General features: G+C 48.0%; 7 protein-coding genes across 7 annotated transcripts; 3 read left to right on the top strand and 4 right to left on the bottom strand.

Annotated features, from left to right (window-relative positions):
- Positions 1-4,885: 4,885 nt before the first annotated feature.
- Positions 4,886-7,479, bottom strand: FOBCDRAFT_317338 (uncharacterized protein). Its single transcript, XM_031177152.3, has 2 exons — positions 6,778-7,479; positions 4,886-6,725 (listed from the first exon to the last, which is right to left on the bottom strand). The coding sequence occupies exons 1-2, from the start codon at positions 7,116-7,118 to the stop codon at positions 5,198-5,200; spliced, it is 1,869 nt and encodes a 622-aa protein (XP_031048285.2). The 5' UTR covers positions 7,119-7,479; the 3' UTR covers positions 4,886-5,197.
- A 1,079-nt stretch (positions 7,480-8,558) lies between these two features.
- On the top strand, positions 8,559-10,649 carry FOBCDRAFT_317337 (heterokaryon incompatibility protein-domain-containing protein; the record flags this gene model as incomplete). The annotated part of the gene is made up of 2 exons (XM_059611995.1): positions 8,559-9,463; positions 9,497-10,649. The coding sequence occupies exons 1-2, from the start codon at positions 8,646-8,648 to the stop codon at positions 10,647-10,649; spliced, it is 1,971 nt and encodes a 656-aa protein (XP_059464488.1). The 5' UTR covers positions 8,559-8,645.
- Positions 10,650-11,438: 789 nt separating this feature from the next.
- On the bottom strand, positions 11,439-12,565 carry FOBCDRAFT_271387 (GNS1/SUR4 family-domain-containing protein; the record flags this gene model as incomplete). Its single annotated transcript, XM_031177150.2, has 3 exons — positions 11,439-11,977; positions 12,025-12,094; positions 12,146-12,565. 3 exons carry the CDS (start codon positions 12,563-12,565, stop codon positions 11,439-11,441), a joined length of 1,029 nt encoding a protein of 342 aa, XP_031048283.2.
- Positions 12,566-14,398: 1,833 nt separating this feature from the next.
- On the top strand, positions 14,399-15,777 carry FOBCDRAFT_218904 (cytochrome c oxidase subunit VA-domain-containing protein). The gene is made up of 4 exons (XM_031177148.3): positions 14,399-14,715; positions 14,963-15,008; positions 15,096-15,213; positions 15,408-15,777. The coding sequence occupies exons 1-4, from the start codon at positions 14,558-14,560 to the stop codon at positions 15,524-15,526; spliced, it is 441 nt and encodes a 146-aa protein (XP_031048281.1). The 5' UTR covers positions 14,399-14,557; the 3' UTR covers positions 15,527-15,777.
- A 94-nt stretch (positions 15,778-15,871) lies between these two features.
- FOBCDRAFT_157496 (uncharacterized protein) lies at positions 15,872-21,214 on the bottom strand. Its single transcript, XM_031177146.3, has 4 exons — positions 20,699-21,214; positions 17,135-20,641; positions 16,889-17,086; positions 15,872-16,840 (listed from the first exon to the last, which is right to left on the bottom strand). The coding sequence occupies exons 1-4, from the start codon at positions 20,996-20,998 to the stop codon at positions 16,040-16,042; spliced, it is 4,806 nt and encodes a 1,601-aa protein (XP_031048279.2). The 5' UTR covers positions 20,999-21,214; the 3' UTR covers positions 15,872-16,039.
- A 1,209-nt stretch (positions 21,215-22,423) lies between these two features.
- FOBCDRAFT_290545 (RAI1 like PD-XK nuclease-domain-containing protein) lies at positions 22,424-23,988 on the top strand (the record flags this gene model as incomplete). Its single annotated transcript, XM_031177144.3, has 9 exons — positions 22,424-22,495; positions 22,560-22,802; positions 22,859-22,890; positions 22,946-22,973; positions 23,035-23,042; positions 23,093-23,193; positions 23,246-23,416; positions 23,463-23,762; positions 23,819-23,988. The coding sequence occupies 9 exons, from the start codon at positions 22,424-22,426 to the stop codon at positions 23,986-23,988; spliced, it is 1,125 nt and encodes a 374-aa protein (XP_031048277.3).
- A 548-nt stretch (positions 23,989-24,536) lies between these two features.
- On the bottom strand, positions 24,537-26,579 carry FOBCDRAFT_290544 (kinase-like domain-containing protein; the record flags this gene model as incomplete). The annotated part of the gene is made up of 4 exons (XM_031177143.2): positions 24,537-26,129; positions 26,186-26,353; positions 26,409-26,476; positions 26,528-26,579. The coding sequence occupies 4 exons, from the start codon at positions 26,577-26,579 to the stop codon at positions 24,537-24,539; spliced, it is 1,881 nt and encodes a 626-aa protein (XP_031048276.2).
- Positions 26,580-27,108: the final 529 nt, after the last annotated feature.

Genomic DNA, 27,108 nt, shown 5'->3' with positions numbered 1-27,108 from the left:
ATACCAAGACGAGGCGATGTTTTCGAGTGTATCCGTACCTATCCTGCCAACTCACCAAGCGGAGACGATGCAACAGCATGCAACATTGTAGTGTGTAGTGTGCAGTGTTAACGCAGGCACTGAGGATCTGAGGCATAGACTACCAAAAAGTATTTCTTGAGTGGCACACTGTTTGTCGTGCCGCGCATTAGTTGTGATGCAGGAACTTGACAACACACGATCAAGATTGGGCAACCTTGTTCCTTCATGAAGCGCCCATTCTCCAGCTCACGAGTCTCTTGCTCCAACTGGTCCCGCTAACATCGGTGATCCGCCATGGTATCGTACCAGGAGGACGCATTCTGACCAATCATATCATACACTTCCGAATACTTCCATACACCCACTTTGATCGCTTTTTTGTGTCGCCAGACCGACATTTGCGTCGGGTTCGCGAGCGAGAGACGATGAACCACTACCGTTTTTTTTTTCTCCGGCAGAAGAAAAAGTCTTGACTCGACAATCGACTTAATTAGTAGTCACCTTGTTCTCGGAGGTATTCCCATTAAACTTATCCCTGCCGGGTAAAGTCTCAACTCGCACGACAATGTGCTCATCTTCTTGAGACCTCATTTGAAGATATTCACTCTATCAACCTCAAAGCTCCCTTGTCCATCCCTTGACATGGGAATCTATAAGATACAGCCGTCATTCTATTCCCTTTGCGCTTCACCCTTTGTAGCTTGCAACCGTTAGGTCTCGAACCCCTCGATTCGGAAACCCCTTGACATCTGAGTCTCAGGTTAGTCGGCAAAGCGCCAAGAAAACAAGGGTCCGATCCAAGGGTCCAAATACTCAACGCTGATACGCTAGAACCGCTGTCGCAGGTTGGTCTGATGCTAGATGATGATGGACACGGAGAATCTTGTTCCAGTATCAAATTCTGCACCTGAGCATTCGACCATGTCGATTTGATAAGGCTAAAGGACATTCTAGCCCGCGAGGATGAACACAGTGAAAGATATTCTGAGCTACATTGACGAAATCGTACTGGTACGGCCGGAAGCGATATGTAAAACAGTGACATTTCCGTCCGAGATGAGGTCAATTTGCTCCGCTCTTGATAGCCTCATATCATTGTATGAGCGCGGTCCTGAGTCGCCAAGGGTCGGCTTTACGAGTTTACTGTCCAAGGTACAGAGGAAGACTTATCTTTGCTGGCTATGGGCGTTGGCTGCAGTCACTGAAAGCGTCCATTCTCGGTCGAGGCGTCTCGTTGGAATGTATTTGTTGAAAGAGTCTAAATCCAGACCAATTGAGAGGCTTTGTACCTTTGCTCAATTCCAGCGTTCATAATTGTCTTTGTTGTTGACAGTGATCTACCCGTGAACCCTTATTTCATTGTTGAAGATTTTCGTTATGAACATGGATTGGCTCAAACTGGATGACGCCATGGTTTGAACTTGCAGAAGCGAAGAGAGCTTTCCCCAGGTCCACATAGCTAGTGCGCCACAAACCTACAGCCACAGCATTCTCTGTAACGTCACAGTGGAGAGTCACCAGCCACTTCTATGTGAGATCTGGCTAGCTCGGATCAGGTTAGTGTCATCTAGCTACCCGTCCTGAGTCTAAATTTGGGTCTGCTCTAAGCAGCCATGTCCTTTTTTAGATCTGAAGTGTGAACTTTATGTGTCTGTCTAGACTTTTGGGTGTAAACTATTTAGAGTGCAAAATTAGTCTATACTGTGAGTACAAGTCGGCGCAGCCGTGAAAAGGATGCAACTATGGATCTCATGATAATAGTCTCCGCTCCCTTGAGGAGCTGACAAGCAACCAGCCAATTCACGTTACTATCTAAAGCTTAAACGTGATGGCTGAGTTGTCGTATTGCTTCACCCTTGAGAGTCCACGTACTCGGTTCTGGCAAACAGTATCAATAGGCGAGTGATCTACAATCAATAATCGAAACAACTTTCATCCACGTTCCAGCTTGCCCGGGCCGAAGGCGAGAATGCCTGTGAAACTAGACGTACCAAATAAATTCCTCCCTCCGCAACACTAATGAAATACCAAGTGTTTCTGTCGCTCCCTTGCCACGACCCAACTATTACGGTCTATCGGCAACATGTCTCAAATTCACCCACACTATAAATCTGTTTCTCGGATAGTTTCACCCTTGCCTCGTGCATTCTTGGACTTCGTTTCATGGGTCGGGCCCCACGTCGATAGCATCCCTCACATATTGTCTTCTTTTCTTACCCCACGATTTCGGTACAGAAGCAATACTCTCTGGAGTAGAAACATTTCACTGTGTAGGTACAGAAGGATGAGGCATTGGCTGACACGCATCTTGTCAAGGATCTAAAGGATATTCGCGTTTCCGAGTATTTTACTGTACCCGTTGCAGGACGGAGACCCAGATGATGACCGCCTAGAACCGGGGCTCTATCTATCCGTGAAATACCAGGTAAGGTCAGTGCAATGTCATTATTTTAATGCCACGTCGTTTATTAATAATTTTAAGGTGATGTAAGCCTGTATTTTCGTTTTGAATGAGTCGAATGTTTTTTTTTTTTTGTGGCTGTTAATGGAATAGTGTTTGTGAACAAGGGCCGTCTTAGGGATGAATAATGATTGCTACTGAGGTTTCTATGGGGGCTATCAAAGGATCGCGTTCTACGCCTATTTTCTGTTATTGGCAGCCTAGTAAATCATTGTGCCTTCTGATCCCCAATAACCGTACCCAAAAGCTGGAAGATCATGAAGGGTTCTTGATAATACCAGGAGGAACTTAAGACTTTATCATTTCCTCCTCTGTGTCAGGATTGAAACCGAAGATGTAAGTGATCTGCTTTTAAGTAGTACATCCACATTACCCCGATGCCGTTAGCTTGAAGGTTCTCTTCTGCTCGATCTTAAACCATTTTGCTTTGAAGATACGATGTATCATAGGTAACTGATGTACTCCATAATGTCTATATTCGCTTACCCACCTCTGCATGACTTGTAATGCCTGGTTGGAACGACCTGTGAGTTATAGTTTGCATTCAAGATGTCAAATCATAGCATCCGCCATGTTTTTTAAGTTGTGCCTGGCGTCGAGAGAGCGCCTTAACTCTAGTTACATGCAAGGTTAAGAATGATAGGGCTGAGAGTACCCACACTCTCAAGCACTTGGAACTCTGGACACCCCTCGAGCCACATCTTGAATGGATTATCATGGAAGATTGCGAAACCCTCAATAATGCGCCCAAGGAACAGGTGCACGATCAATTTTCTCAGTGTGTTTCCGAGCGATCTACTGAGAGATGGTGCTAGAGCAGATGATCCGTTAGCGGTATATCTCCAAGATATAGATATTGTGTCTATGTTGATCAGAAATGCCTCGACACCGTTGACCAATACGCTGCCTGGGTCGAGGCAGGCGCTGAAGGTCACAAAAGGGCTGTCGTTTGTGTCATGCTGGATGAGAAATGTGAACCAAGAGGACGAGGCAGAAACGGATTTCCCTCTATCGAAGGATGCACCAAGGAATACACAGGCTGGATTTACACTGGCGTAGAAGGCATTCCCTCGCTCTACAACAGTCTGTTTCATGAGGAGCTGGAAGAACAAAACGCCCCAAGACCCCCTGGGGTAATGCTCGGCAGAGATTTAATGCCCATTGATTAGAAGTTATTGAAGTCATCGGCTCCGGCGCTACAGGTACCGTATACGAACAAGTCTCTCTCAAGTGGTACAAGCAACGCAGGTTTCTATGAAAGTCAGCGAGAGTTAACTTGAAAGCTTCAGCAACAACACCAATAACAGAGCAAAATCTTATTTAACTAACTTCTATCTGATGCGCAAGAACAATTGCCTCTTGAGAACTCCTCTTCATCCTTAACAACACGACATCTTCTGGGGACACACTTGGTTATAACTGTTGAGTGAGATATACCAAGCCAGCCTGTCAAGCAAGAAGTCAATTTAGTAATCCTTTCATTCAATACATATTGCTACCGAGATAGGTAAGCAATCCTAGGTACCCAATGCTTCTATGTGCTATCACTAAGACTAATCAGAGTTACTGGGAAATCGTGTGATCTTCAACTTGCGGAATGGCGAATCCATCGCGGATCAGGCAAAGCACTCGAATGCGAGGACTGTTTGTTGGCGCCACTGAGGATAGAATTGGAGGCAGGTATAAGTTACAACGATGAAGATGCATCCGAGTTTGAGGAGATGACATCAAGTTGCAATGCTACAGGGTGCGACTACACAAAACCTGCTCCATATGCGACAACACTGTCGACTGAGTCTTGGGCCACAATGGTGAAGAGTGCTTTGGCGATACCTACACCTTGGTACAGTATCTAAAAACAAGACAACGAACTTGACCTGTCTTGGGAGAAATTTTTGTATACCTCAGATAGACAATAGTTGAGCGTCCTTCAAATGGTGTCAGTGAGTCCCTGGGCGCAGGTGCCAGCCTGACAGGGATGTTTAAGCACACATCACCATGCATAATAACGTCATAAATCTGCATGCAGTTTATGAAACCTGAGTATTGAAGAACGATTGACGTACCCGGTAACAACTACATCGACTAAGGCGTCACAAATCTTGCTTCTATCCTTGGATCTTCATAGTATGTGCTGTAAGTGATGCAACCGCAAAAGGGGAGTACATTGCACAGTATTCCTCAATTCCCAAATTGACTTCCATGTACAACGTGGAATGATGCAAAGTGCCTTTTAGCAAGGACGTGGCGATATGATATTTCTGAAAACATTCTGAATACAGACACAGATTTAACAATGAAGGCATTAAACTTTAATTCTGGAATCAATTGCCGTCGATCACTGAATCCCTAGCCCGAAGCTGAAACACACCGGATGTCACTGGATTGTCAAACACACATTCTTTGCAAAAGTCTATTCTTCTAGATCTACAGAAACATAGATCTTTCAGTCAACCTAGGGCTGCCTCAATCTACCAGCGATTACAAGCAACTTCTCCTTTACAACTGCTAGGGTATTTTGCATAACAACCGATCCCAAGAATTAATCAATCTCAACTTCCCTTCATCCGCCATAACCTCATAATGCCCCATCATCCGTCACTTCAATCCTCTGCCAAGAGCCCAGGTGACAAAGGAAACATTAATAGTATAAGCTTACGGAATAGACCTCTAGGGCCCACAGGGATTAACCGTAACCTGTTGAAAGGTACTCCACTACCACAGTTCTCGACTGCGTCGAGGGGATCCCCCACTGCTCTGAGGTCGCCATGGATCAGAGCTTCCATTGAACGCACCATCGTCGCCCCCTTGGCCAGGCACGGCCAAAAACACGCCAGCACCATTACCAACCATGACACTACGTCGAGCATCTCCTCGATCCCACCCAGACCCCGTGACATCGGCCGCCAGCCCGTAGCTGCTAACCGGTCGGCGAGACGGTGCCGCAGCAGATCTGATCATCGGATCAACTGATACAAAATTCCATTTTCCAAACTCGTCACTCTTGGTAAAAACTTCGAGTGTATGTGTGGGAGCTGCCGACGAGGGATTGCGAGGAGCGAATGGATTATTAGAGCTGAAGCGTTTGCTGGGTGGTTGGATATTCGACATGGGCCGCCTAGGCACAGGAAGATTTGCTGACTTTGGTGATAGGTTTGATGATGGGAAGGCAAACCCTGGAGTGGATTTCGTAGACGAATTAGATCCAGCGCGTACATGCCCTCCAGCGAATGCAGCATTGGGAGGTGGAAGTCCCTGTAACTGGTCAGGGAAGCTTTCATCATGAACGTAGAGTCGCCTTAGTCTGGGGAATCCGCCGCCGAGGATGGAGCTCGCAAGATATGAGTAATAGCCCATCGTCACACTGGAGAAGGCACCCGCTGAAGATGAAGAAACTTCAAACCGCAAAGTTTCGAGCGTTCTTGATGCCAGTGGGCGTGAATTGGCTGATGTTGGGAATTGTTCAGAAACATTGGTCTGAATGGCAAATGTTTTGAGAGACGAGGCCATTGTGAAGATTTCTTGCAAGCTTGCAGGGTGGACACCTGTATCCTTAAGCGTCAGGACCGTCAGAGCTTGCTGTGTCTCTTGCCAGGCAAGATACTCGACAAGGCCCTTTAATGTCACTCCCGGTGTATCCTTCAGCACTAATTCCTTCATAGGTGGTAGCGTAGGAAGACCATCTGATGAGGACAGGACCTCATCTGAGAGACCTGGCGTGTTTGATACCTTGAGCGCTTGTAAGTTGGTGAGACTACCAAGAACAGCCCGAAGTGTCATGGCATCAATCGCGAGGTCATTCAATTCCAGCACCTCAAGATTCGGCCAGACTTGACCCGAGGCGAGCATGGCCAGGCTTCGCTCAGAACCACCCATATAGGTCATCTTTCGAAGATTAGGACATCGAGCTTGGACTTCGAGGCGGAGGGTCGCGTAATGAGGGTCATCGCAAAACATCCCTTCGGGCAAGTCGACATATCGTAGGTTTGGAAGAACAGCGATGGTCTGGGCAAGCTCAACCTGGGAGGATTCGCGCAACATGTATGGAAGCTTCAAATATTGTACAGACTTTCCAATACGTGTAGGATCATCACGGACAGTACGTCGGAGGAGACGGAGACGAGCTTGAGCAGGATCCTCAGGGACACCATTGCGATCGAAGCGGGAGGTCTTTTTACGTTTTTCGGCAAGCCATTCTTCTAAACGGCAGTAGTGGACTGGATCGATACGAACGCTATGGTATCTAGGAAACAGTTAGCTGTTGAACATCATCGAACCACCATGGCACGACTTACAAGATCTTGACCGCGCTGGGCCGCCATGCGCGACAAACTTGAACACAATGAGCTAAATCACGAAGGTCGCATAGCATGCACACGCTGTCACTCGTGCTTGCGCTACCCTCACAAGTATCATAAGTCTCGTCAAGGGCGTGCGGGCAAACAAAAGTAAAGATACGCTCGAGGACCTTTGGTGGCAGATGAGCAAGCAGATATGCTGAGTGTCGAGTTGGAGGATATAACGGTGGGCGTCCAGCACCAGGAGGACGGAACTCTATGGGAACAATAAAGTCTGAGCTCTGGCCGCCACTACCGGCCTTGTCCTTCTTGTTCCGACGTCGGAAGGGGTTTCGCATCTTGGCGTGCGGTTGTCTGGCTGTAGGGACAGATCGCGAGTGGATAGAGACAGGGAAGATTGGGAGACGTCACAAAAAAGAAAGAGAGAAAAGTGGTGATATAGAAGAGAAAGAATGAAAGGAACAAGGAGCAACACACAACAGAAATCGAAGAACAAGAGAGGCTCAGGCTCTTTTGAGAGGCTGAACTGAATGGAGACCAGTGAGAGGCGTGAGGAAGAGGAGAAAGTGAACGAGGGGACTTTATTAAGATCGAACTCCAACTCCAATTGAATTCTGGGGAACTGAATAATTGCAGGGGGGACCACCAGGGTACCTGCCTTTTCAGATGTGGATGGAAGCACGTGCCAATGAATGAGACTGTATATCCGGCATTCAAAATGGGAAAGAACAAAGACCAAGCGATAGCTTAAGCTCGCAACCCAACCAAAAGGGCAAGAATTAAATATTATTATTATGCATCTTTCTTCAAGGCTGATGTTTCAGGGGATAAACGCTGTATCCAAACGGCCTGCAGCCTTACCCCGCCAGCCCGCATTCCTCTGCACTTTCAGAGGCTGACACCTGAGTGGCGTTTGTCTCTAAGCGCGTGGTCTCTGCGCTTTGATCAGCACCTCCTTGCTCACTGGCAGATCATCGATCAGCAGGGGGCAGAGAGAGGGACAGAAACAGAAACAGAAACAGAAAACAGAAAAAAAGTCTTGGCTGCCAGGAATGGAATAAAGAGACCTCGTCAATATCAAACTTGTCCTGCGTATCACAGGCCGGCAAACATTACATTGCAACGCATTGGATGGCTTAAATTTTACCCCCTTTTGCTATAATATGCAGTCAGCGGAAAAGGGGTTGGATCTACAAGTGCCACGGGCGTAAGCGCCTCTGTTTCTTGGTGAGAAACTAAATGAGGACAGGATCCTTCAGTCCGAATTAAATGCCTGACTGCGTTGTATTGTGTTGCCTTGCGTCTCTCTTTCCTCTGTTTGTGATAGCTGTAGGATTTCTCGCATGTGCAGCCAATGGGTTACTTTTATAGCAAACATGGGCTCACAACCCATGTCTTTAACTTGGCAAACCAACGCATTTCGTCGGTAGTCATGAATTAAATTGGATCGCTGACTGTTCGTGTATGCTTTTGCTTTGCTTTTGCTTAATTTGGACCCTGAACATGACGTCAACTGGTCGCGTTTTATCTGGTGATGGTGTGTTGAAGAACTGAAGATGCTGGCAGGTCTTGGCTAACGACTGACACAACTCTACTGGACTGAATAGACACGTTCACCGTCAACTAGCTTTTTCGAAAAGATTTTAGCATCCGTGTTTTGATACAGACCACCAAACTGAGAATGTGTAACTTCTACCCAACATCGATATCTTCAAGGCATCTTAGGCTTCCTCTACTAGGGGGCTGTGTCGAGGTAGCCGTGGGCAGGGCATTCAATCATTTGAAGGTTATGCTCTCATCCAAAGTCTCTCGTAGCATGTTCATAATTCGACCATGAGATCGTTTCATTGCCCGTTTTTTCAATCATGCGCCGCTTTTTACAAATCCCTACCCGCTCCCTCACTCGTCGATTATTCTCACAATCCATATGCCAAGCATCTTCAGGCTTATACAAACCTCTTAACCCTAGGACATCAGAAATTAGACTCCTCAAAATACCACCAAACGCCTCCTCTGAATTCGAACTTGTCACTGTATCTCTCGACGATGAACCCAAGTATGCGGCACTGTCCTATCTCTGGGGCGATCCCGAAAAATATGGCCAGGTCACTATCAAAGGAAACACCGTCAAAATCCCGGACAACTTAGCTTCAGCCTTTCTCTGCGTCTTAAGCGATGACTCTTTCCGATCACAGTCACATGTCAGATATCTTTGGGCTGATGCGATTTGTATCAACCAGAACGATCTTGATGAGAGATCTCAACAAGTTCAACTCATGCGTCGTATCTTCCAACGCGCCCATGTCACGTTTGCCTGGGTCGGCCCAAAAGATTATTCTCTTGCTTTTGAAACTATCAAAACAATTAAGAAGGACATATATGAGAATACGCCCAAGGAAAATGCTCCTTATAAGACAAACTTCGATCTTGAATGGTTGCGGCGCCATCCTATGCTTTGTATCGACCGAGGACCCGACTTACCAAACAACCACTTGAATGACCCTTGGTCTGCTGTAGCCGACTTCTTGCAACACCAATATTGGCAACGAGTTTGGATATTCCAAGAAATCGTTCTCGCAAATCAACTCGTCTTCATCAGTCCAGGAGAGGCTAATCTTTCTTGGTCTATGCTTCGTGATACTCCCCAAAGTGTAATTTCTGTTGCCAATGACAAGAAGCCCGAGTTTCTACCAGACGCAGCATGAAACCTTCTCAGCAACCCAATGTCATGGGGGAAGATCTCATGGTTATTCCTTGCGCAAGCACGTCCCAAGATACCGGATCCAGATGGCTTCAAAGGGTGGGCTGTGTCGACTTTTGCAGCTAATTTACAGGCCACCGATGATCGAGATTATATCTATGGCCTTCTCGGAGTTTCTGGAATACTGATTACTCCTGACTATAGTCCTAAGAACACGACCTCACAAGTCTATACCAAGTACATGGCAGGCTGGCTGAAAGCTGCACGCACACAACAAACTACGCATGTCCACAGTCCTCTTGCATTTTTGTCCCTCGCAGGCACTGGGAAATATGGCCACTCAGATCTGCCAAGCTGGGTTCCCAACTACAGAAAGAAGAGGGAAGCTTCATCACCCTGGTGTTATAGTGCCAGCAATTTTCGCTCACCCAATGAAGGTGAGCCGACTTCATCTCCCGCTCATCGTGCAAGCTACCCTTACGTTGTCGAAGAAACACATAGCCTGTTCAGTTGGGGTAAAGATATGGGACATATCACTTTGTCCACAAACTGCCGTCACGATTCTGATCCAGAGATCTTGGCATCGTTCATGTCCTTCGCGAACTCTTTCACCACGCGCAATTCACAGTATGTTACAGGGATTCCGGCTGCCCAGGCTATTATCAGGCTGATATCCATGGACAAATCCAAAAATGTCTCTCAGGATCTTGTCGGTAATGCTATGAATCTAGCCATGCTGATCACCTATTTCAATATGTCCGAGTCCCAAACTGTCACAAAAACCTGGAGCTCAAATTGGGATCATGATCTTCTCAACATGGCTTTTTCTCCATCAGACCTGGCTCCCTTGAAAGTCAGACTTAATGTCCTTGAAGAACTCAGCTCCTGGAGTCTCGAAAGACGAAGAGAAGCTGTGTCAGGAATCATGCCAATACTCTACAACTACACATTCTTCGAGACAAATCGGGGATACTTGGGTGCAGTTGATTTTGACGTTCTTGAAGGAGATAGGCTTTGCATTCTCTGGGGATATAAAGAGCCAGTAGTCCTGAGGCCAGATGCAACGGATCGCTACACATTTGTAGGTCCAGCATATGCAGTGGATGTGGACACTAAGAACACAATTCCAAGCTCACCATCTCAAGGACAATGGTTTGAGTTACGATAAGGCCACAAGGGAGAACGACACTAAAGTTTATATTAAAAGGAACGGACTAAACATTAAGCTTATTTGTTATCGATGTGTCGATGTCTTATGTACCTTCGAAGTAAATTCGTGACCTAGTAGTGCAAGCTAATAGCTTGCCTCTTAACCCTTCCAGATGGAATGTATGACAAACTACCAATTACTTGTTAATACCCATATTGAATATCTGCTTCATCTAGTAGCATGAATCACGAATCACACATTAGCTCGAGGTTCTCCAAGTGTTACAAGAACAATGAAGTGAGTGATCCTCAATTGGCTCATTTATCTCTCAGGCTCAACAACTGAGAGAATTAATAATTCTATCATACATAGCTGAGAAATTGATTACAAGGGTTCTAGATAGATCGTCGTAGCCTGGGGCCGCTCAAAGTCGGCCGAGACTTGTGTCCCAATAACCATGCCCGTCCTTTCAAATGCCCCGTGTTCGCCCTGTAAACTCAAAACCGTGAGAAGCATCGTCAACACCCTCCATCATTATCGCTACCCACATAAAGACTATTATTCATAGCAGATCTCAGCTTCGAAACCAACCGAGCCGCCCATTTTTCAGAAAAAAGCGAATCTCCAAATTGTTTTATATACGTAATGAAGCCGCTGAGATCAATCCAGATCGAACTCCAACGCGAGAATGGCTCGAATGCTCGCGTAGCATTATGCAGTCGTTACCAAAATGAGAATATATCAATATAGGCCGATGTACTCATTCGAATACCTTTGTGCCGATTCGACATAGTCTTAGCCAGACATTTAGGCCTTGCGGGATCGAACTGAGCCGTTGGTCTTGGAGCCAGTGGCGGTGGCACCGTTGGACTTCTTGACAGGAGTAGTCTGGACCAGATGAGGGTCGGGAAGAGGAGCCTGAGACATGCGTCGGAGACTCTGTCGGCCGGTAGGAGCCTTGCCCTGCTTCTTGTAGGTGGCGAAGTAGAAGGAGATGAACAGAACGAGGTAAGAGCTGATGGTAATGATACCAGAGAAAGCAGCAAACTCCTCGCCAGAGCACTTTCCAGCGTTGGGCATCCAGGGGAAGTAGGTCGAGGTGAAGTAGGTGTAAGAGGCGAAGTAGATGAAGCCGAGATCAATGACGAACTGGATGATCTGGAGACGGGTAACCCACTCCTTCCACCAAACACGGACACCACGAGCGCTCTGGAAGTAGTACCAGTACATGACGACGTGAACGAGCAGGTTCAAGACGATGGGAACCCAAGAGACGGAGGTGGAACCGATGAGCTGAGTGTAGCAAAGGAAGGCGGTGGCGCCATGGTGATAGCAGTGGAGGAAGGCTGGTAAATGTTAGCTTGTAAAAGTCGCACTGGGAACAAATACATACTCAGAGGCTTCTTCTTGAGGAACAGGAAGACGGTATCAAGGAGCTCCAGGTACTTGGTGAGGTAGTTGAGCTGTCGCAATTGTCAGTTGGGAGTGCATGTCAATTTTTGCTGGATACTTACGTAGTACAGGACCACAAGGGGCTGAGTCCAGCCACCCTCGGCATCGCAGATAGCATGGAAGATGCCGCCACGGACAACGGTGGGAAGAAGCTGCTCAACGAAGAGAGCCAAGAGAGTACCGCTGATCAGAGTCAAGTAGAGGTTGTGGATGAGGAAGAGACCCTTGAGCTTGAAGGGCTCACGGTTGCGCATCCATTCGCGACCACCGAAGATGATGGCATAGTAGATAACGATAAAGATCGAAGTCGACTTGAGAGTTGACATGGGGGTCTCGAAAGGCACAAACTTGAAGTCATTGGCAGAGTAGCCGACAACAGCAGTGAATGCCTTGTCAAAGATGGGCCACAGGTGAACGCCAAAAGGCCGGTCGATGGTTGGCAGGGGAAGCTGCTCGTAGAAAGTAGCGGGAGACGCAGACATGATGGGCGAATTGTACGTTGAAACCGACACAATTGTTGACCGCGGGACCGTTTATTAAGTAGGGGATTTGGAGTAGCCGAGTTACGTATTCGACGTGGCTTTTTTTTTCGAAGACGCGACAGAGCCAATGGCGCGGGAAGGACACGTTAAAGACGAATAAGTAAAGACTGACAAGGAATGACAAGAAGAAGAAGGTTCTCCGGAGAGATGAAATGGTTTAAAGAAGAAGCCAGGTAAACGGCGACTGTGGGAATGCGTAGAATTAAAAAGGAGATAAAAGGGGAGAAGGAGAGTAGAGTTTTAATTGAGGGAGAGCCAGAGGAGGATGGCGCATCAAAAAGGGGAAATTTCAATCCGCACCGCTACCTTCCCTCAATCGCACTTTTACCGGGCAGGTTGGATCTCCGGCTGCCGCGGACGCTGTAGCAGTAAAGTGAAAGTGGCACCTGGCACCGCACTTTCCTTCCATCGAGGTGCCACTAGTACATCTTGTAGGGGGCATCTCGAGAATTCACCCAATTGCCATGCGTATATCTTATTCACCAACAGGCCCGCCCCGGGTACCAAGAATTGGCCAGGCTCGTGCGTTTTTGGCTACTGTTTTCTAATTCCTTTTGAAAAAACATGGCACGCGCTCACAGGAGGAAGCACCACACGCGCATGCATGCCCGAGATGAGGATTCACTCCACACTGCAATTACATGTGAATATGCCGGGTTCTCCGGATGCACCAATGAAACGAAGATGTTTAGAGACTACACGTGATTTATGAAATGCCATAACCACACAATATGCTAATGATGTCCCCTGAGGCTTGTGCTCAACCGTTGCTTATTACACTTGTCTGACTCTGCTGTGCCTGTGCCTGTGAGATCGTGTCCCGAGGCTTACTGGATGCCAAGACTGCGGTGATGACCGAATGGTGTAGCCTGGTTGAAACTCATTGGCTATGTCAAACTCCGGGATAAAAGCCCGTTAGACAATGGCATTAATATCCGTACATCGTATCACGACGACATAATGCAAGGTTGTCACATGGCATTTGCAAGCTTGATTCGCTCATAGTGAGACTGAAAAATAATAACAACTACTCGAAAGCACAAGGCTGGAGAGATTGAGCAACTCGATCCTCGCAATATAGATAGTTGGCTTACTGCAAATCCTTCGTCGTTGTAATTTCGAACCAAGGTTTCATACAAATATCGGCGATTCCCCCATGCCCGGATCGATCAATACTTCAACGAATCTCAGCACGGTTCCTCTGAGCTAAACTAAAAGCCTATGTAAGAATCTTGATCAAGGTTTCGCTTAACTGATTGCTCAATTCACATCACCTTCATCTCAAACTTAGAAGCTTGTGTCACTTGTGGCTACGGTGTGGCGGTGCTTGTGTCTTAAGGTGTGGCTACCTCGCAGCTGTCAATCAAATGGTGGGTGCCGTAATAATTTCAATGCCAGTTCAACTATTGGTGGTCTTCACGTTCCAATTCCCTGTCACCGAAGACAGCCTTGCCGATAGAGCGCAGGACGTTACAGTTGACTGGATTAAGCCAAGTTCGAGTTATTTTGGAAGACTCTTGCTCCAGAATACTAAGTTCTATAGCCTTAACGTGTGTGGCACGAAGCTATCGTCAGTTTCTACTTTATTCAGCTGCCATGATCAATTGAACTACCGTGCCAGGTCCATGTGGCAATGACGAATGGAAGCTAACTGGAAGTAAGCTCGTCGAAGTACAGTACATACACTGTCACTTCCATCAAAAGTCTTGCCCTACTGTGAACCTGCACCACAATTCGCACTATAGCCCACAACTACGCAATCTGGTCTAGCCTCGCCTTAGTCATCAATCCTCAGCCCATCCTCTCGCCCAAACAACTCTGCAGTCATCACCCGAGCCGGAAAAAGCCAGCCCACTACCTCTACCAATACACGACTTGTCTCCGACAACAGACATCACCAGTCTCCGACAACAGACGCCTCTCCTCTCCAACATGTCTGCCTTCATTCGTGTCGCCCGTAGCGTTCGCGCTGCTCCCATTCGACCTGCCGTCCAGCCCCTGGTTGCCCGCTCGGCCGTTGCCCACTTCACCACCTCGATTCCCCGACGAAGCGAGCACGCCGAGGAGACCTTTGAGGAGTTCTCTGCCAGGTAGGATCACTCCTAATACCCAATGGCCTGCCGTCTGCTTGGAACATCGGTTTTCTGTGCTGTGGAAAGGTGTCGCAAATTGGCTGGGAGGATTGGGGCCTTTGCGTGGTTGTCTTGCGGCTGTGGGAAAAAGATGCCGCAACGCCCGCCTAGAGCTCTGTCCCCACGCGATTTCGCCCGAATACTTTCCAATGCAGCCGCACAGGTTTCTTGCGGGACTCAATTGCTAAACCACCACTCTCTGCAGGTTCGAGAAGGAGTTTGATGGTGTTCAAGACGTTTTCGAGCTTCAGGTATGTTAGCCCCACGGGGTAGAGCTCGCTGCTCTCCGGCCGGCTCCCGAAAATGTCGTATGACTTTGGCTTATCACCAAACCACAGCGCAACCTCAACAACGCCTTCGCTTACGATCTCGTCCCTGCCCCCTCGGTGATCGCTGCCGCCCTTAAAGCCGCCCGAAGGGTTAACGACTTCGGCACTGCCGTCCGCATCTTCGAAGGTACGAAATTTTGTCAATCAATTCCACTTTGTTGTCGTCCACCCGACCGATGGATCGGCAGCGTCTAAATTGCCCTTCTTGAGTTATATCAGCGCAGTGACCCCAACTCGATGCGAACCGTGCTTGCTGAAAACCATCGACGACTCGCAAGGGAATTCACCAACCTAACCACATTACTAACTGTTGCTCTTTAGGTATCAAGACCAAGGTTGAGAACAAGGGCCAGTACGAGCAGTACCTTGAGGAACTCAAGCCCCTTCGAGAAGAGCTTGGTGTGTTGCTCAAGGAGGAGCTGTACCCTGAGGAAAAGTAGATTGTCCCCTGGTCTCAGTGTTCTGAGCCTTGTGTATACTGGATGTTGGCCGAAACGGAAGAGAATTTCAGACCCAAGAGGTAGACGGGGGAGTTTGGTTGTGGCAGCCCCAAATCGATTGTGTTATAGCCTTAAGTGCGACTTGGCGACGCTTGCTCTTTGCTAATCTCCTCCAATGTTGAGAGTTTTTTGTATATCTGAAGTTCGTTGTTCATCCACTTGAGTGACTTATCCTCCACCTTGACTGAAGCTATACTACTTGGGGACTTACGTCAAAGAAGGCTTGATGTACAAAATCCCCTGCGATGACAAATTTTCGCAAGTCAGTATTGTCTTCGGCATTCACGAGAAGCACAGGTCAAACTTCTATACGTCTCAAATAGATGTTCATTGTATACTGGGGTAGAGGCTCTGCATTCCCAACTTCCGGTCCCATACGCCAAATACCATGATAGCCCTAACATATAAAGGATTGGTATCATCATACTCTCATACATCTGCCTTCTGTAGCTCTTATTGTAAGTGATTCCATCTTCCATTTCCTGCCTGTTGTCCCACGAATGGTTGACCAGGGCCGATAGGGCTCGTCCCTCGACTAGCAGAGAATGCTGCCCGGGGTCGTGGGCTCATTCCACTTGGGACACGAGGGCTGCGAGGCATGCTACCGCCCCGAGTGTTACGGCCATTTGAAACACTGGCCAGTCTCTGATTGGCATTATATAGCTCAGCGTCTCGTTGCTGGAGCTGTGCTTGGAGGCTGGCGATTTGTTCCAAGAGTTCTTGACGTTCTATAGCAACATTCTGTGCGTGAATGGCACGCAAGTTCTCTGATGCCTTTTGCTCCAACTCTTCGTTTTGGATCTTCAATGATTTGTTCTCATTTGCCAATCTCAAAGCTTGAGCGTCGACATCCTGGTACCGACTTTTCATGAAATCCACGTCGCTCAAGGCGCTCGTTCGCCTACTTTCCGAGAGCTGCAGTTGCCCTTTGACCTCGCTCAATGCCTCCTCCCTCTTGGCTAACTCAGGATTTTGGTTGAGACGCGCAATGACTGATTCGAGTTCATCAATTCGCTGTTGTTGCTTCTCTTTCTCCTTCTGAGCAACCTTTGCGGCAGCTGTCGCAACACCCTCGGTTCGGAGCCTCTCCCTTTCAGCCACGGTTCGATCTTGAAGAGCAGCACGATTAGAAGACTCAATCTTACTCAAGGTCTTCCGATGGTCCTTCAATTCTTTGTCGAGTCTGCTGATGTAGCTTTTGAGTTCTACTTCAACTTCGCCTGCTTGCGCAGTTTGTCGCTTGTATTCGTCGATCTAGAACAATTTAGATACTGTCACATCACTCATTTCCATGGTGCTTACCTGCTCCTGGATTGTCTCCAGAGTTACCAAAGGCACTGAAATCATTGCTTTTCTGTCCCTGGTCCCGCTTCCAAGGGAAGCACTTTCGAGCATCTGGCGGACTGCAATGGGCATAGGAGGATTGTTGGTGTCAGTCGGCAGATCGCGAAGTGGAAGAGTGCGCATTCGTTTAGCATCACCATCGCCTTCGTCGTTAAACTGAGGGTGATCAGCAATATGAGCTTCAAGATACAAGTCGATACTTACATGCTTCCGCTTCAAGTCATTTCCATATAAGGCGTCTCCTGTAAAAGGTAGCTGGGTCTGTGTCCCCGGATTCTCGAAGATGTCAAGAACGTCATCCGGGATACCCTGAGGCTCCCAATTCAAGGTGTCGGTAATTCCATTGAAATAATTTGCAAATATCTCTGCGACTTCGTGGGGTTCATAGTAACCTCGTTCTGGTTCTTCGAGATACCGGCTTGCACTTACAGTAGATGCGAGAATTGCGTTCTTGACCTCGAGTGCTGTTGCGCCATCCAAAGGACCATATACATGCTCAATCGAATACGTTGTCACGAGTCGTAGCACTAGCGGCGACTTCCGAACAGTATTGTCGCATAACTGCCTGGCGATCAACGAACTCGGATAATAAAAGTCATAGCCTATAATGACGTCGAAGCTAAAAGGGTCGAAGTCTTCGCTGGTCAAGGCAATACTGATTCTTGCAAACGAAGCAAACTTGGCATGCTGGTTAATGTTTTCTGCCGAGCATTCAACCTTTGCTGCTTCAGCAAGTTTAAAAAGTAGTCGCATCAGTTCCTTGGTACCAACCACAATCAGAATTTCCTTTTCTTTCCCGTCTAGTGCAGCCATCAGTTCAAATAAGAAACTGAATTTGGGATTGGCATCACAACAGTATCTGGCGAGCTCAGAGCTGGGTAGCGTCTCAAGAACACTACCAATGACATCCTGGGGATAGTCGCAAATCTCGAAGAGCCTGTAGAAAAGACTGTCGATCTTTTTAATGAGTTCTTCACTGGGCTCTTCGGGAGTCTCGCCAGTGAAGCAGCGGCTAAAGGCTTGAATTTCGTCTTTGTGATCCTCTATTACCTCTCCATAGTAAGAACGCCTGCTCGCCTGCATCGGGAGAGTGACTTTCGTTTGCACGTAAAAGTCGTTCTGCTCTGAAGATTCTGACAGTACATCAGAAACTTGTTCGACAGGAACTTGCCCCATGGTAATAGAGTGCCCTGAACTTTCAACTTCAGTGGGCACTGAACCCTGGTTGGGAAAGTTCAAGGTGTGAGTTGACGCAACTGGTTCATTCACTATACTGATGACTGTGGGAGAAATCGTTGCAGGGAGCAGGCTATCTTCCTCATCTTGGCTAATAATAGAACGGGTGAGGGATACGTCTGATTCAGCAAATCTCCTACTAAGCTCTTCTCGCATCCTGGCAACTGCAGTGGTGGAAGGGTCCGCCATAATGGCTGCCGGCGCTATTGAAGACACAGGGGTGTCGGAGTTGGTTCCTAGAGCTTGTGGTTTCCAGGGATCCATAGAGTAAACTGGCTGAGACTGAAGTACAGCAGCATGGCTACTTGCGCTGGCACCAGGAACCGGTTCTTCATCGGTGATTGCTTCATAAGGCGTCCCACCCGGGTTCTCTTCGAGAGAATCACCAACATGTGTCAACGCCGAGTCCCTGCCGAAATCGATGTAGCTTTTTAGCTCATCGACAGCTGAATCCCGTGTTTGTGAACCTGGGCGCTCCATTTTTTGTTTTGAAGTCAATCGAGGCTTTTCAAGCCCTTTAGAGTCGCTACCGGTCTTAGACTTGCTAAGTACGCTATCGGTCTTTGCAATGGTTGTGGGAGAAGGCGATCTCTGGCTGGAGCCTATTCTTTGACCGGAAACACTGTTTTTCTCGGGTTGGGATTTAGAAAGCTGCGACGCTTCAAAAGTTTCCTCCTGACTCGCTTGAGTTTCGATTGTGGCTCTTGGGCGAGCAGTCTTGTTGAGAGTCCCAGCCGCGGAAGAGAGAGAGCTCGATATGCCTAAGGAGCCGTACAACCCTTGGGGTTGAGAATAGTATATTTGGGGCTTCTGTGTCCTGTATGGACCCGGAGAACTTCGTAGAGATGCAGCTGCCTCCCCTACGACGTGCCGGATGCTTTGGTCACTGGGCAAAGAACTATCAAGAAGGATCCCTCTCTCAGATGTTGCAGGGTGAGAGTGGCCTGGTTGACGAGACGGTATGATGTCCGAGCCAGTCGCAGCCGAATCCGAAACAACTTCGGCCTGTGAAGCAAGGGAGGTGACCTGGGTCTTTGATACAAGCGTCGAAGTCCTGTCTGTGATAATGTTCAGGTCGGTGGATAGGCTCGAGTCGCCCTGTGAATCTGGAACGACGATATCAATCTCCTTGCTTGAGGAGGATAGTACCTGTGCCTGGGAGAGATCTTCCACGCCACTCACACTAGTTGGTTTATCAGGGCGCTGGGGGTTAACGTCGCCCTTTTCGAATTGCAGTCCAGGTCTTTCGTCTCGATCCCTTGGGGGGTGATGATGACTTGGCGCACTTCGCTTCACACCCGGTTGCTGACTACCTAGAGTCTCCTCTTCGAATGGAAGGCGACTTGAAGAATCAAAGACGTGATCTTGTACCACTCGCTGCCCGTCCCCAGAACCTTGGTTAACCGAGACGCTATCTTGGCCGTCTGGGTCCTGATTGACAGGCAAGTCTCGGCTGTTCGAGGAATGGCTAGCTTGAGAGTTTGCGGTTTCAAAACTCTCGTTTTCCGGCGATAAGATATCTCGAATACCCCCGGTCGAGCCAAGATTATCTCCGTCTAATATCTGATTGTTCGTAGTGGTACGGTTCTCAGTATTATCACCTTCTAGATCGTGGGTCTCTTTGAGACTCTGAATGTCCTCGGTCTGGTCGTCCAAATGATGAGCAGCGCCGGTGAACTCTCCAAAATCAGTGGGTGGCAGGTTGTCTTCAGGGTTTTCGGAATCAGGATACTCCGTCTTCAGATCCACAGGAGCGTTGGCAGACTGAAAGGCCTCCCTTTCCGGGGACCTGGCGATGGATTCGCGATTGTGTACCTCTTTCTGGCATACAACCTCTCGAACTTGGCGGTTGCTTCCAGGATTGTCCTCGGCCAAAGATGATGGATCTTCGGGTATTTCAGGACTTCTTGGAACACAGTCAGGTCTAGCAGCAGGCTGGCTCTCGCAATCTTGATAGTCCCAATTGCCGGATAAATCTTGGGAATCTGGGATGGTGTCTTGACTTAGTTGTGATGCAAATGTAACTCGCTGGTCACCATCCTCAAGTTCCGTGATCCTTTGAGAGCTGTTTTGAGTAGTGACACTCTGATACTCAGATGGGTCGAAGTTGTCAGGCTTACTCAACACAACAGCAACTCCTTGAGTAGGTGCCCTTGAGAATTCGTAGGAGCTCACAGATTCAGCGTCAACAGATGAAGCAGAGATGAATGAAGGCACAGGCTCTTCGGATTTAATCCTGGAACTGCGGTTTGGCTGTACGTCTTGCTCGTGAGAATCGAATCGAGATATGTCATGAGTCGATGCATCAAGTTTTGGCTGTTTTTGTTTGTTGCAAACCACAGGCGTCTCGGATTTACCCCGACGAGGTGTAGGATCTCGAAGTCCTCGCCGATTTCTTGTCTCACGACGTTGAGCTTCACGCTTGTGTTTCTCTTTCTCCCAATCCTCTAATGCTTCAGCATTGAGATCCTTGTACTAAGGCATTTGTTAGCGTATGTGATCTCGTCTTATTAACTTGACAGGGCATCAAACCGGAATCCACTCGTTCTCATACGTCTCACCGTCAGAGTCAGTTTCCCACTCTACAAGGCACCGGTGGTTAATCTCACCACTGTTGGGGTTTGCTAAGTACTCTTCATTAATGACCCGGCGAATGTTCCACCACTCTTTCTTCTTGCCCAACTTCCTGCGCTTTCTGGCAGGCGACTGTTGGACAAGTTCAGGTTCACTATCTTGGGCTTGTCCTTTTCTTTTTCTTTTCGATTTGCGCTCTAATGAGGTCCTGGGTGTGTTTGTTGTGGATTGATTCTCTTCTTTGCGCGTTCTCACCATGGGTACGCTGGTATAACGTACGTGGGATGATAGCTAGAGAGCCGAACCCGCAAAGCCACAGGAGTGCAACACACGGCCGTGGCAAATAGATGCAGCGCAATAACGAAGCTGCGATAAGATCTATCCAGCGACGATGACCTGCGGCGACCGGCTTCAGCGGTCAACGCTTGGAATAAGTCGATGGTTGCGCGCCGTGGTTGTGAGCAAGGCTGCTAAACAGAAGCAGCTTGGGGAATGCTTTGGGGAACGTCGTCGATCAATTCCCGCTAGAATGCACGTGATGGTCAGGCCAAGGATAGTGTATGTTCAGGGTGAGAACTCAGGGTCCTAAGGCGAGCTAGTGGACCTTGGGGGCGTGAGGCGCAAGAATAGTGAAAGAAGGGACAGGGGACCCAGGTGAAAGACAGGGCGCTTCAGTGGATGAGAGTGTAGTTACACGAGGTGCAGGTGTTGAGTTGAGGCAAGAAACAGAAATCGAAGAGAGTTCAGAGTTCAGAGTTAAAATGAAGTTACGGTAGATAAGATGGGATAAGATAGATGAAAGCGTAAAGTGAGGGTGGTAGGTGCCTTCTTTCTCGCAATTTTTGGTTGTGAAGCTTTTCCAAGTCTTAGAATCGCTTCAGGCGATTAAGTTAAGGTAGGTGGCCCAAGCAGGCGTGAAATTTTGGGAGCCGTGTTGCACACACCCCGAAAGTGATTCCTCACTTGTGCCTCTTCTATCCTAGGGCAGCAAACGAAACGAAGAATCAAATATTTGATTGGGCATGGGCGCCACAGGTCAAGCAGGAAGATTGATCAAGCCCAGTGAGACGTTTGAGACGCGGTCCGAACGATTATGTAGCTTTTCAACGTCAATTATAGGAAACAATGAGCCTGGCGTTTGATATTTCTCACATTTGCTCTAGAGTTGACCACAAACAACGCAGCTTATCTTGGTGTCATATCGTTTGGTCTTAACATAAGCAAGCAGGCATCTATCTTAGGCCTTCTAGCGAAGCATCCAGTAACTGTGTGATCTAGCATTCTCGTATAATAAGTCTCTTGTTTGTAGCCTTGATGTCTCAAAGCAAGATCAAATTGGTAAGTAAGTAAATTGGTATCTATTGAGCACTTGTATTAGTGGTCAAGTTGCGGCTCCTGAACCTGGAGCTTGTGTAAGCGCTAAAGCAAGGCACAGGAAGGTCGCTGCAAGCCTCCACTAAAACCCCCATTCCCATGAACTTGATCGGGACACCTGAGCAGTAGCGTCACACCTTGTTCAGACTTCCATCAACACACATTAAGACAGAAGTGTTACAGTAAATACTGCCTTTCACGCGAATTCTGTCCCTCGTCTTATTCAGAAACGCTACGCGTATTAGCCGTGCCTGGACATCGCCATACCATTGTCGTTGTATGAGACAGGTGTCTTCTCTATTGAGAATCATGTCGGCGCGCTTTTCAGTTCAACCCATAGGCCGCTTTGCTGGTGCAAGTCAGCCTGTCAAAAGACCAAAGGTGCATATCTAAACATCGAGCCATTTTATAACTATCCTTCTGGCTTATACTAAACCTTTCACAGGAGTTTGCCTGCTTCTCATACGACGACAACCATGAGTTTCACCTAGACGACTCATCTCTCAAGTACTATTACACACCACAGCTTGGGGCTGACCTCTCCAAAGGCTTTGATACATTTCAGAAGTTGGACGATACCGGAGACGATCACCTTGACAGTCTCCTCAAGACTATCGCTGCACACGAGCAAGAAACAGGCAAGAAGATTGATGCCAACATTGTCACATGGAGAGGCATGATGACAAAGGTTCGACTTCTTTGCTCATGGATGGTCTGCCTTCACAAGCTAATCTACAGGCATAGATTATGGCAGCACCTTTTGACCAGATGGACGGGTAGGTCTCACCCGGCGGTCTGCTCTCTTTTCCCCATTGACTTATCGACGAATAGCTTCGAGATGAATGCCACTTTGTATCAAGTACGTCCAAAATGATATACCCGTCTCCAAAAGCAAATCCACTGACAAGCCGACCACGCAGGATTGCATGTAAGTCTAAGGAGTTCGAGGGATGTTTATGCGGAAATTGATTTATGAAGCTTCATTGAGGAGAACAACGCCTACAAGATTGCTTCCAGATCAAATGAGGGAAACAACAAACGAAGACGAGGACCACCATTAGAAGTAATGCAGTTTTGGGGTATGCGTCTCTGTTTCGAATATAGGTTACGGTTGCTCATATCGTAATCTAGGATACAAGTTTGAAACGTTGTCGACTCTGCCAGCGCCATGGGCTGAAACGTCCCGCGACTTCATCGAAAATCGAGAGAACGAAGCCGTCAACAACAAAGCCCAATATTGTTCTGTCGTTCGAACGGGCATCGGAAAATCTGTCCTATGTCTCGGTGGCGAAGTTGATGCCAGTGAGTAACTCCTTCAGTTCTCTATTCTCAACTCACATTTCCACAGTCTGGGATTCCAAACCTGAAGAAAAGGGCAGCCCCATCAACTGGGTTGAACTCAAGACATCAGCCGAGATTCGCAACCCAGGCGGCATGGAGAACTTCAAACGTAAGCTCATGAAGTACTGGATACAGTCATTTCTTCTCGGTGTGCCACGCATTGTTGTCGGTTTTCGCACGCAGGATGGTATTCTAGTCGAGGCAAGGGAAATGGAAACGCATCGTATTCCCGATATGGTCAATGCCGACCCGAATCCCAAATGGAACGCCGATATGTGTGTCAACTTTGCCGCTACTTTCTTAGAGTGTAAGCCTACTTCTCAGTTATGAATGGGACCAATCGCTGATCTGCTTCATCAAAAGGGCTAACAGAGAACATAAACGATGAGGGCGTTTGGAGAATAAGACGCGAGCCTCAGTCACCAACAATCGAGCTATTCAAGGTGGAGGAGACAGGTCACGGCGATATCTTGTCTGATGAGTTCAAGAATTGGAGAATCAAGTTGGCTCTTGGGCCCAGCGATGCTTCCTGATAAATGTTGGGCTGACTTGTGCACGTTATAGTCATTGAGGAAAGGTCGTCATGGTCACTTAAATTATTGGATACAGATCGTGGACGGACTATACTCAGATTCTTACGGTGCTCAATTAACAAGTCTAGGCTGTGCCTGCATCTAGTTGTCTACCTGCCAATATCGAAACAGCTGCAATGTAATGAAGATTAAAACAAGAGTTGCCTCCGTACCATCCATGTTCTTAAATGCAATCCTTACAACGCCCCACGCACCTCGCAGAAAAACAGGAAAACCAAACTAGTAGACCAGGTCAATGAAATCATCCGCGACATATCGTTATATCGTGAGCGTCATGCTAGACCGGGGTCGTCAAATGCTGATGAAAATACGGCTGCCAATAAGCTCCTCGAAGACTCGCTTTTATCTTCCATCTGGAAGGCAAATAATGCAAAATGAGTAGCAAAAGAAACTGCATACGAATCGTACAACATGTAAGGCGCAGTGCCGCCTACCTTAGGTCATGCCGCCATGTTAAATTGTTCATCCCTGCTAAGCACGCCTGAGAATCAGACAGCGGGCCAACGAATTCGAAGACCGTCTACCCAACGTGAGTAGAGCACGTCGGATAACTGTTTGCAATGCTCCATGCCAGATCTGGCCTCCTGACCAGGATATTTGTTCTCGGTGGCCAGCTTCTCAGGGTCAAAGTTCTTCTCGTACATGGTAGGAGTATCAGCATGACGGCGTCGATGGCTGCGCAAATGAGGATTGTTTGAAGCCATGACGAGTTTAGTTGGACTCGACGCAGGGGTGGTGTTCTTGACAACCACAGTACCTTGCAGGGTGCCGTCACCAGGAATCTTCTGAGCAGGCTGTCGAAGGATCGTTGCGCTGAGCTTGTTGTCTTGAGAGATTAATGATACCATGCTCGTCATAAGGTGATAGGCCCCCTCAGGATCAACTGCGTCCAAGGCTGCGAAAGCATCAGATAACTTGGCCAGCGCTTCTCGCTTCTGCATCGCTGAGGTTTGAGCATGCAGCTCGGCCAGAGAAGGCTCCACAGCTTTGTTGTACAAGCGTCTCCCCAGTACAGCCTCTTTACCATACGGTTCAACAGGAGTTGTGGTAGGACGGGGAAGGTTCTCATCACAGAAGACATCGTCGGGGGAGACTGGTCGGTTCCCTTGACTCCCATTTGAACCATCTGAAGGGACTCTTCTGAAAAGACGCATAGTCGATCCTGAATTGCCAAACGACATATCTGGTTGGAGAGGTCTCTTAGGAGCGATGGAACCCCGGGGAGAACCAGGCCGCATTGATGTTTCTTGAGCTAAAGACGGTGCTCGTCGGACCGTTGACTTTCTGACAGTACCCGGGGCGGGAGAGGTTCCTCCAAGAGGACCATCTTTGACATCCAGCTTTTTCATCGCCTCCTCGGCATTCCAGATGGATGAGGGCTTTCGGTGCTGCTTGATCGTCGGCCTCTTAGGAGGTGGTGCGACAGATTTCACTGTGTCGAAGACCCATTCCTGCTGCTCATCCTTAGGGGTCATGGTTTGAAGGGTCTCTTGATAGTAAATAGGATGCTTCTGTCTGTTTTGGTTGGCGTCCCACATCTGTCGACGAGCAATGAGTTCCTGCAGAGCCTCCACCTTGCCCGCGTTACGGATGAAACGGTGGCGTAGTAGGTCCTTTGCGGATGGTCGACGGTCATAGTCCTTGGTGAGGCACTGTGCAATGAAGTCCTTGAAATCTTTGCTAAAGTTGCCCTCAAGACGGGGAGCCGGATTTTTCGGGATGTGAAAGAGGACCTTCATGGGGTGGATGTGACACAATGGGGGTTCGCCGTTGGCCATCTCCATAGCTGTGATACCCAGAGACCAAATGTCAGCCTTGAAGCTATAGCCGTCTTGCTGAATCACCTCCGGGGCCATCCAGAAAGGTGTTCCGACAAAAGTGTTTCGCTGCGATTTGATGTTGGTCAATTGGGCTGCAACTCCAAAATCGGCAAGCTTGACTTTGCCGGTCTCGGATAAGAGAACATTGGCCGCCTTGATATCTCTGTGAATCTTGCCCTCATTGTGAAGGTATTGGATGCCCAGTAGCAGTTCGCGACAAACAATGGCAATGTGCGTTTCGCTGAAGTTGGCGGGTTTCAGCTATTCCCGGTTAGCAGTTGAGACTTCGTGTCGGAGTATTTTATGGAGAGACATACCAGGTCCAAACAGGATCCGCCGCCGAGATATTCCATGACGATCCATAACTTATGGCCTCGCAAAAAAGAGCCTTTGTATTGGGTAACGTAAGAGCTGGCGCAAGTGCTCAGAACAGCGATTTCGGCTTGGATATCTTGGATATCGTCATCGTTGGATTCAAGGTCAATCTGTTGACGTTGTGTGTTAACTCGTGTACCAGGCAACCGAAATGATCGGACTTACATGTTTGATAGCGACAGTTTCGCCAGTTGCTTTCTCAATGCCTTTGTAGACGACGCCAAAACTACCACCTAGGATACCATCAGCTAACGTGGAGAGATACTGCCAATCTTGATACTTACGGCCAAGTTCCTCGAGGACCTGATAATGCTCAGCAACGCCTTCGTCAGCCATTGTGAGTTGACGTCATGCACTGCCTAGATGTTATTTGGATTCACGCTGCTCGGGCAGAGGAGACAACGGATTAAACAAAGCTGATGCTGAGACCTGGGATCAATGCAATGCGCAGAGACCGTATGCTGAGTGAATCGAATAATATTAACAAGATACAAAAGCGTGCGCGATGAGTTGGAGTCGTCGTTTATTAAAAGTCATGCGGGTGAATGTCAAGGTAGACGGATGGTTGTCTGGGAAGCGGACCCTGTCGAAAGCTATAGCCAGATGGAACCCCCGGCCCTTTGTTTACTTTGAGACGGGAGCTTAGAGGGCAGCTAATAGAGTGGATGGTCCGACACTGGTGTAAGCAATAGATCGAGGATTAAAAATTGTTAAAAGATTCTGAAATCAAATATTGAAAAGACTAGAATCGGTGGTTCTCTGGTTCAAAATATTCCTTCCGCACTTATATAGCAAATGCAGGTTCGTGGAGTCTCTGCCAAAGAGTCACATACCAGCTGGTTTGTCTCTCATGACTTCTCACTGA

Source organism: Fusarium oxysporum, chromosome III (assembly GCF_013085055.1).
Source record: "Fusarium oxysporum Fo47 chromosome III, complete sequence".
NCBI classification, from domain to species: domain Eukaryota; kingdom Fungi; phylum Ascomycota; class Sordariomycetes; order Hypocreales; family Nectriaceae; genus Fusarium; species Fusarium oxysporum.
The sequence above is the reverse complement of the archived record's forward strand: the minus strand, read 5'-3'. Positions and strand labels throughout refer to the sequence as shown.

Bases quoted from the DNA above. Each gene is read 5' to 3' on its own strand.
- FOBCDRAFT_218904 (XM_031177148.3), top strand. From the start codon at position 14,558: ATGTCTGCCTTCATTCGTGTCGCCCGTAGCGTTCGCGCTGCTCCCATT. The intron at 14,716-14,962 runs GTAGGATCACTC...CACTCTCTGCAG, and splicing joins TTTGAGGAGTTCTCTGCCAG to GTTCGAGAAGGAGTTTGATG. The intron at 15,214-15,407 runs GTACGAAATTTT...GTTGCTCTTTAG, and splicing joins TGCCGTCCGCATCTTCGAAG to GTATCAAGACCAAGGTTGAG.
- FOBCDRAFT_157496 (XM_031177146.3), bottom strand. From the start codon at position 20,998: ATGGTGAGAACGCGCAAAGAAGAGAATCAATCCACAACAAACACACCC. The intron at 17,087-17,134 runs GTAAGTATCGAC...GATCACCCTCAG, and splicing joins ATGACTTGAAGCGGAAGCAT to TTTAACGACGAAGGCGATGG. The intron at 16,841-16,888 runs GTAAGCACCATG...AAATTGTTCTAG, and splicing joins TGGAGACAATCCAGGAGCAG to ATCGACGAATACAAGCGACA.
- FOBCDRAFT_317338 (XM_031177152.3), bottom strand. From the start codon at position 7,118: ATGCGAAACCCCTTCCGACGTCGGAACAAGAAGGACAAGGCCGGTAGT. The intron at 6,726-6,777 runs GTAAGTCGTGCC...ACTGTTTCCTAG, and splicing joins CCCAGCGCGGTCAAGATCTT to ATACCATAGCGTTCGTATCG.